General features: G+C 60.6%; 1 protein-coding gene across 1 annotated transcript in view; it reads right to left on the bottom strand.

Moving 5' to 3' along the window:
- Nucleotides 1-9,025, bottom strand: part of CD72 (CD72 molecule) — a 19,896-nt gene that overhangs the window by 5,790 nt on the left and 5,081 nt on the right. Inside the window, exons 4-5 of the mRNA XM_034774177.1 lie at nucleotides 7,727-8,062; nucleotides 5,959-6,107 (exon numbers count right to left, since the gene is read on the bottom strand). Of these exons, the coding sequence (XP_034630068.1) occupies nucleotides 5,959-6,107; nucleotides 7,727-8,062 (485 nt within the window). The remainder of the gene's footprint in view (nucleotides 1-5,958; nucleotides 6,108-7,726; nucleotides 8,063-9,025) is intronic.

The following is a 9,025-nucleotide window of genomic DNA, read 5'->3' as shown; positions in this document are numbered from 1 at the left end:
GGGGGCGTAGCAGAGGTGAGCTGAGGTGGGGAGCCCTGCGGCAGCTCCCACCGCACCCCGAGGCACCCCCGTGGCAGCTTCCCACCCTCCCGGCCCGGGGAGCCGTGCGGCACCTCCCCACTCCAGCTCACCTCTGCTCCGCCTCCTCCCCGAGCACGCCGCCCCCGCTCTAATTCTCCTCTCAGGCTTGCGGCGCCAAACAGCTGATTGGCGCTGCAAGCCTGGGAGGCGGGAGAAGTGGAGCGGCAACCGCAGGCTTGGGGAGGAACACTGTAAAAAAAAATTGGGGGCACTGCTTTTTGGCGCCCCCAAATCTTGGCGCCCTAGGCAACCGCCTAGTTTGTCTTAGTGGTAGCACTGGCCCTGCCCACACCCCCCCCCCCCCACAGGCCCCCCGGACTCCCCTGCTTATCCAATCGCTCCCCGCCCCCTGACAGGACCCCCAGAACTCCTGACCCATACAACCCTCCCCACTCTCTGCCTCCCCCAACCCCTCTCCACACCCCTGCCACCTGACAGCCCCCTCCCAGAACACTGATATATACCTGCCTCTAGAGATTTCCATTACTTGCATCTGAAGAAGTGAGGTTCTTACCCACGAAAGCTTATGCTCCCAGTACTTCTGTTAGTCTCAAAGGTGCCACAGGACCCTCTGTTGCTTCTCCCAGAACTACTGATTCATCCAACCCCTCCCAGCTCCTTGTCTCCTGACCACCCCCTCCAGAGACCCCCCCCACTAACTGCCCCCCCAGGACCCTCCTTGCTCCCTGTCCCCTGAGTGCCCTGACCCCCATCCACCCCCCCGCCCCCTGAGAGACCCCAGGACTCCCATGCTCCCTCGAACCCCCCTGCTCCCTGACTGCCCCCTCCAGAGACCCCCCCACCCCTAACCAAGCCCCTGGGAATCCCTCCCCTTATCCAACCCCCCACCCTTTATCCAACCCCCATGGTACCATGAGATGAGGCTCCTAGCATCCCCGTGGAACGAAACACTGCCCCGCGGGAGCGCGCAGCCCCGGCCCCCAGAGCGCTGCGCGCGGCAGCATGGCTCATGGGGAGGAGGGGAAGGCGGGGGAGGGGCCGGCGGCTTGCTGCGTTCGGCCGGGCGCTCCGGCCCGGGAGCGCGGACCCCGCGGCTTGCCGCGCCGGGAGAGGGGGGCCATTTGCCCACCCCTGCATTAGGGTGTGCCCATGCGCACGCCTATGGTAGGGATCCTGGGGGAACAACGGTCTGTGGCCATATGAACAAATGCTGGATCATAACGCATACACACCGGGGGCGAGTAAGGCAGCACCCATTGACTTTGCATCCACCACTGGGCATCGTACTCGTAAAGGAGAGCTTTGACCTCGGACTCATGGGGAACGGTGACAAAACTCCAGCCAGCGTCCATCTAGGCTCTAGTAATGAAGCCGGGGGAAGGGACTAGAAACCACAACTGCATTACAAGGCAAGAAGAAAAGCAACAGGGCAGCCTGCCCGAGTCTGGGGACAAGCAGGAGGACCTAGAGGCAGGGCTGGATTAAGGCAGGGGCTTGAGGGGCTGCAGCCCAGGGCCCTGCTCAAGGGGAGGGCTGCAAAAATAAATCACAGGCCGGGATCTCCGACTCCGGGCTGCTAAAAGTCCCACGGCGCAGCGGGGCTCAGGCTGCCTGCCTGCCATAGCCCCACACCGCTCCCGGAAGTGGCCGGCTGCTAGCACGTCTCTGCAGCCCCTGGCGGGGGTGTGGGAGGCGGCTCCGTGCTCTGCCCCCGGCACCGACCTCGCAGCTCCCAGTGGCCAGGAACTGACCCATGGGAGCTACAGGGGCAGCGTTTGAGGGAGCAAACAGTGCACGGAGACACGCTCTCCCTCTCCCCCCAGGGGCCTCAGAGACGTTCTAGCAGCCGGCCACTTCCGGGAGCACCGTGGGGCCACCGCATGCAGACAGCCTGCCTGAGCCCTGCTGCACCGCCGGCCGGGAGCCACCTGTGGTAAATGCCTGCTGGCCGGAGCCTGCACCTCACACCCCCTCCTCCACCCCNCCCCAAGTCCCTGCCCCAACCCCCTCCTGCCCCCAAACTTCCTCCCAGACCCCGCACCCCCTCCTGCCCCCAAACTCCCTCCAAGACCCCACACCGCCTCCTGCACCCAAACTCCCTCCAAGACCCCGCACCGCCTCCTGCACCCAAACTTCCTCCCAGACCCCGCACCTCCTCCTGCACCCCAATCCCCTGCCCCAGCCCCCTCCTGCACCAAACTCACTCCCAGGAAAGAGACTTGTATACAGGGGCCCACTAAATCTAATAGCCCCAGGCCCACAGGAGAGTTAATCCGGCCCTGACTAGAAGCCATTGTATATGAAGAAAATTATGACTTAATTGGCATTACAGCAACTTAGTGGGACAACTCCCATGACTGCAGTACCAGCGTTGAGGGCTACAGCTTGTTCCGGAAGGACAGGGATGGGGACAGAGGAGGAGGTGTTCGCTGTACATCAGGAATGGGCACACTTGCTGTGAGGTGAAGTGCGCGGCAGAGCTACTGAGAGTCCCTGGGTGAGGATAACAAGGGAAAAGAACAGCAGCGATGTTATGGATGGGGGTCGTCTGTTAGAGACACCACATCAGGAGGAGGAAATGGACGAGTCATTCTACAAGCAGGTAACAGGATTAGCTTACACACATGAGCTAGTATGAATGGGGGATTTTAACTTCCCTAGTATCTGTTCAGATTATTACAGCAAAACATAACATGTTCTTAGCAGGTGTAGGGGACAGCTTTCTGATTCAGGAAGAGTTGAGCAAACAACTAGGGGGTGTGACAAAGTGGGACTGTTCTTAATGTTTCCTCTGAATACTGTGTGGGTGCCTCAGTTTCCCCTATGCATTTCTTAAGTCCCTAGGGGGTGTAATTGTTGCAGAGCAAAGGGTCAGTGTGCATAAATGGCCGGCACTCTGTCTCCTGGCAACTAATGGCCAGGCCCTTCCCCCCTGAAGGGGATGCTAAAGGTGTTGGAAAACAAAGACATCAGGTGACCTCCTGGCCCGGGAAAGAGACAAAGCCCAGAGGAGGAGGGGCTGGAGGGGGTTTGAGTTTGGAGCTGGCTGGGGACAAGGAGTGAGGGCAGCCGGGGGTGTCTCGCTCACAGGACCCCAGGATGGACCCAGCTGAGGGATCCCGTTCTCGGTACCTAAAAGCTCTGTTTTAGACCGTGTTCCTGTCATCTAATAAACCTCTGTTTTACTGGCTGGCTGAGAGTCACGTCTGACTGCGAAGTGGGGGTGCAGGACCCTCTGGCTTCCCCAGGACCCCGCCTGGGCGGACTCGCTGTGGGAAGCGCACGGAGGGGCATATGCTGAATGCTCCCAGGAGAGACCCAGGAGGTGAAGCCGTGTGAGCTTCTTGCCCTGAAGACAGTCTGCTCACAGAGAGGAGGCTCCCCAGAGTCCTGACTGGCTTTGTGGGGAGCAGTCCCAGAGCATCGCCCGGGGACTCCGTGACAAGAGGTTATTCCCACGCAAAGGAGAGATAAGAGGAGCCGCAGGAGGCCAATGTGGCTGCACAAGGAGCTTTTTAGCTCTCTAAAACCCCATAGGGACAAATACAGGGACTGGAGGGCAGGGCATGGCACCAAGGGACAGAGGTGAAAGTAAGCCGGTACGCCCTGGTACGGCGTACTGACAAGAGCTGGTGCACCGTACCGGGGCGGCCCAGCTTCCCGAAGGGGCAATTTAAAGGGCCTGGGGCTCCCAGCAGGGGCTGGAGCCCCAGGCCCTTTAAATTGCCACCAGAGCCCCGCTGCTGGAGCCCTGGGGTAGGGCTGCAGGGTTCCGGGGGTTATTTAAAGGGCCGGGGCTCCTGCTACCTCTACTGCCCTGGGCCCTTTAAATAGCCTCTGGAGCCCCACCGCTGCTTCCCCAGGGCTCCCGCAGCTATTTACAGGGCCGGGTCGGTAGAAGCAGGGGAGCCCTGGGCCCTGTAAATAACCCCCGGAGCCCGGGCTGCAGCTGCTACCCCAGTGGGGGGGGCACTTACCTTACAGGGTGGGCTGGGGCTGGCTCTGACTCCCTCAGCCACGCCCCTTCTGCCCTAGGCTCCGCCCCTTCCGGGGCCAGATCTGGCCCCAGCGTACCGGTAAGTCACTGGACTCACTTTCACCCCGCCAAGGGAGTACACATGGGAATAGTGCGAGCATGTAGGGATAAAATCAGGAAAGCCAAGGCAAGGAACGCGGTGCAGCTGGCGAGGAATGTTAGAGGCAGCAGGAAGGGGCTTCTTCAAATCTGTCAGACCAAACGGAGCAATCACGGACAGTGGAGAAGGTGAGCTGGTGTGACGTTATTGACATAAACTGGGACCATATAGATCATTGTTGCNAGGAAATGGACGAGTCATTCTACAAGCAGGTAACAGGATTAGCTTACACAAATGAGCTAGTATGAATGGGGGATTTTAACTTCTCTGGTATCTGTTCAAATTATTACAGCAAAACATAACATGTTCTTAGCATGTGTAGGGGACAGCTTTCTGATTCAGGAAGAGTTGAGCAAACAACTAGGGGGTGTGACAAAGTGGGACTGTTCTTAATATTTCCTCTGAATACTGTGTGGGTGACTCAGTTTCCCCTATGCATCTCTTAAGTCTCTAGGGGGTGTAATTGTTGCAGAGCAAAGGGCCAGTGTGCATAAATGGCCAGCACTCTGTCTCCTGGCAACTAATGGCTGGGGCCCTTCCCCCCTGCAAGGGGATGCTAAAGGTGTTGGAGAACAAAGAGATCAGGTGACCTCCTGGCCCGGGAAAGGAACAAAGCCCAGAGGAGGAGGGGCTGGAGGGTGAGTCAGTTTGGAGCTGGCTGGGGACGTGGAGTGAGGTGCAGAGGTCGTTGTCTGACTCGCTGGGCCCCAGAATGGACCCGGCTGAAAGGTCCTGTTCTCTGTACCTACAAGCTCTGTTTTAGACCGTGTTCCTGTCATCTAATAAACCTCTGTTTTACTGGCTGGCTGAGAGTCACGTCTGACTGCGAAGTGGGGGTGCAGGACCCCACCTGGGCGGACTCGCTGTGGGAAGCGCATGGAGGGGCAGAGGATGCTGAATGCTCCAAGGTCAGACCCAGGAAGGTGAAGCCGTGTGAGCTCCTTGCCCTGAAGACAGTCTGCTCACAGAGACGAGACTTCACCAGAGTCCTGCCTGGCTTCGTAGGGAGCAGCTTCAGAGCATCACCCAGGGACTCCGTGACAGGGGGTCATCCATTTTGGATCTGGTGTTGACCAACAGGGATGAATCAGTTGCAAAGGTGAAGGTGGGCGGGAGCGTGGCAGGAAGTGACCATGATCTGATGGAATTCAAGTTCCGAAGAAAAGGAGAACACGAGAACAGCAAAACGAGGACACTGGACTTCAGAAAGAGGGATTTCAACGGACTCAGAGAATAACAGGCAGGGTCCCGTGGAAGGAAGAGAAGGAGGCTGGCAGTGCCTAAAAGCTGTAATACTAGGGGCTATTCCCACACAGAGAAGAGCTATTCCCACACAGAGGAGAGAGAAGAGGAGCCGCAGGAGGCCAATGTGGCTGCACAAGGAGTTTTTAGCTCTCTAAAACCCCATAGGGACAAATAGAGGGACTGGAGGGCAGGTCACGGCCCCAAGGGAGTACACAGGGGAATAGTGTGAGCATGTAGGGATAAAATCAGGAAAGCCAAGGCAAGGAACGCGGTGCAGCGGGCGAGGAATGTTAGAGACAGCAGGAAGGGGCTTCTTCAAATCTGTCAGACAAAACGGAACAATCAGGGACAGACTGGGCCCACGGCTCAGTGGAGAAGGTGAGCTGGTAACGCTCCTCCAGCCCCTGGATCATTGCCATTGCTCTGCTCTGAGCCCCCGCCTATTTGCCAAGGCCCCCCCCCCCCCCCCCCCGGGGGCCACCCCCCTTTCCGCAGTGTTCCGGCTGCGGTCACACCGGCCGTGCATGTACCGTACCGGTGTTGTCTCCGTGTCCCAGGATTTGGCAATAAGAAGCCCAGCAGATTTCCGGTCACAGTCTTCTTTGCTTTCTTTCCAAGTCTTCTCCTCCTTCGAGACGAACAAGCACTTTCCTCTGTACAACACCCAGTCTGCCGGGCAGCACCCTGGAGGGAAGAGGGGGTGAGACTCTCAGACACTGTCCTGGCCCTGAGTGCAGCTAACGGGCTCATGCCCTGGGCTGTACAAAGAAGGTCTGGTCCCTCCCCAGGGGCTCCCACTCCCCCAGACCCACGGCTGCCCGAGGAGCTGCTCCGAGCTGTGTGTGTGGCGGGGGCTCTCGAGGGTTTGGGGCAGGCTGGGAGCTCAGTCCAGGGCTCAGATACAAGTGTAACTGTCCATGGGGTTCACGGGAGCCCCCAGCCTTCCCGATATGTCCTACAGCCCCTGATTCGCCCTTCTAAAGGTGTGAACCCTCCAGTACCACGACCGTCAGCCCCAGCCGACTCCGCTGTGGCTCTGTGGGAAGCATTTCACATGTGGGGTAAACGAGCCCCATCTCCCTGGCCTTTCGCTCTGCCAGCCCCAGGGGTTCAGCCACCGGGAGGACGTGGGCACTGCTCCGTTACAGCTCTGGCCGGAGGGCTGGGCAGTGATGCGCAGACAGACTGAGCCGTTTCCCTCATTCTGACAGAGATCCTTGTTCAGTGTGAGCAGACAGCGACTCACTGCCCTTGTCACCTGGCACCACCTCCTCCCTGTGCCCGTCTCTGCCCGGTTGGGAGGCCCCAGGCTGTCTGCGATGGCACGTCGTCCTCGGGGCTGGGATTCTGCTCTTGGCGAGGGGGCAGGGCCCCGGCTGGAGAATCACCCAGCTCGCCTGCCAGGGAGCCGGGACAGGACTGGCAGCGGTAGTGCCACCCTCGGGGAAGCTGATCTCAGTTTTTAAGGCCTGGGATAGTTTATTTGCCTGGGGTGGGCGAAGCACCGAGAGCATCACGGGCACAAACTGTGACTCAACCTGCCCTGCGTGTGAGCGTCTGCTGCGAAAAATCCCAAAGGCGAAGGGCCCGTTGTGTGCTGGGCCCCATGGGCTGTTTACATGCGTCGCCCGATTCTGAACACGTGGGGGAGAGGCCTGGACCTGCATTGTGGGGCTGCAGGTCGGGTCTGAGGAGCACCAGCAGATCGGGGCGGGGGGCAGGGAGAGCGGGGTGTGTGTGCAAGCGGAGCTCAGTGGTGGAGGAGCAGCACTCTGTTAGCTCTTAGCCAGACTGACTCGTGGGATCTCGGCTGACTAATGATCATGTTCATAGTTCGTATTTAGCCAGCACCTTTTCTCCAAGGCCCTAGCTTGGTTCTACACATAAACCGTTAGACCAGGCACATGTAGGCCTTGAAATGCAGCCACCTCTGGAGTGGGATGCAGCGTGTTTAACAGCTGAAACAGCAGAGGGATTTAGGGGAGCCAGTGGGAACTGGGCTAGGACAGCGGGTTCACATCCCAATTCTTATTCCATGGAACCGGCCAGTGCCCACCAGCCGGGGTTTCCTGTCTCGTCTCCAGCAGTGCCCCCCAACCCCCCAACACACACACACTCCCCTGCACCATGCAGACCTGGGGGCCAGCGCGGCCTGGGGGAAGAGCTGCCCCTCCTGAATGACCAGAGCCGCTTGCTGCAGTATGGCCCTGGCGCTGGGTGCTCCCCCTCCTCCCCACCAGGGCTCGGCTGTCCCTGCCAGGGGGTGGGGCACCCCAGTGACCCTCACCCCGGGAAGGCAGTACCTGTCTGCTCGCAGGGGCGGATGCTGGACAGGGTGCTCTCCATTTTGTTCAGCTTCTCTTTAATTTCTGTCTTCTCCTCCTGTACCCTCGCCAGCTCCTCCTTTGATCCCTCTAACACGGCCTCTCGCTGTCGCAGCCGCTCCTGGGTGCTGTTCTCCTGCAGCCGCATCTGCTCCAGCTCCTGCCTCACCTGCTCCAGCTCCTGCCTGGCCTGCTCCAGCTCCCTCGCCGTCTGCTCCAGGGTGGCCCCCTTGGTGCTGACTTGCTGGGAGAGGCGGCTGCTCTCTGCCTCGTGCGCTCGGGACGCCTGCTGCAGATGTTGGGAAACCTGCCAGTCTGCAGGGGACAGACAGGGTGAGCCTGGGCCGGACGCAGGGACGCACGAGCTCCGGCACAGGCCAACGGGCAGGTGCCAGCAGGGGAGGGTGGGGCCGGGAGGGCCACTCGAGAACTGGGCTCACTCATCCACCCCAGCAGGGCCCCAGGGGGACGGGGACCCTCCCGACCGTGGAGAAAAGCCCCGTAATGCCAGAGCCTCCAGCAGCGGGCCGGAGACTCAGGAACGCTGGGCCGGGGCTGTTCAAACAGCTGGGAGGCGAGCGAATGCTACAGCCAGCGGGCAGCCTCCAAACCCACCGCGAGGGACTGGGCACAGCGCCCTGCAGGCAGCCAGGCCAGGGCCAGCCCCAGCAGCCTTTCCTGGCCGTGCCAGGGAGCCGGCCGTGCCGTACAGCCCTTTGGCCAGCAGAGCCGGGACCCCCCTCCCCCAGTGCGCTGCCTGGCCCCAGCAACCTCTGTGCCGGTGGGCGGGTGCCAGGTGGGCGGCGGGTAGGGGGCCCAAGTAACAGGGCCCCACCCCTCCCAACCTGGGCTCCTCCCCAGAGAGGATTCCCTGACAGGGCCCCCCATGGCTACCTAGTGACAGTCCCTCCCCCCGACTGCTTGGGACAGGACCCCTCACATCGCCTTGGTAACAGGGCCCCCGCCTGCCCCAGGACAGGGCCCCCACATCTCCCTGGTAACAGGGCCCCCGCCTGCCCCGGGACAGGGCCCGTCTATGGCTCCCTGGTAACAGGGCCCCCGCCTGCCCTGGGACAGGGCCCGTCTATGGCTCCCTGGTAACAGGGCCCCCACATCTCCCTGGTGTCACGGAGTATCGGGGAACTCAGGGCCCTGCACCCCCGGCTTCCTGCGATTCACCATGACTCTCAGCCAGCCAGTAAAGCAGAAGGTTTATTTGGATGACAGGAATACAGTCCAAGACAGGTCTTGCAGGCACAGACAACAGGGCCCCCCCCC

Source organism: Trachemys scripta, chromosome 6 (assembly GCF_013100865.1).
Source record: "Trachemys scripta elegans isolate TJP31775 chromosome 6, CAS_Tse_1.0, whole genome shotgun sequence".
In the NCBI taxonomy this organism is placed as follows: domain Eukaryota; kingdom Metazoa; phylum Chordata; order Testudines; family Emydidae; genus Trachemys; species Trachemys scripta.
The sequence above is the reverse complement of the archived record's forward strand: the minus strand, read 5'-3'. Positions and strand labels throughout refer to the sequence as shown.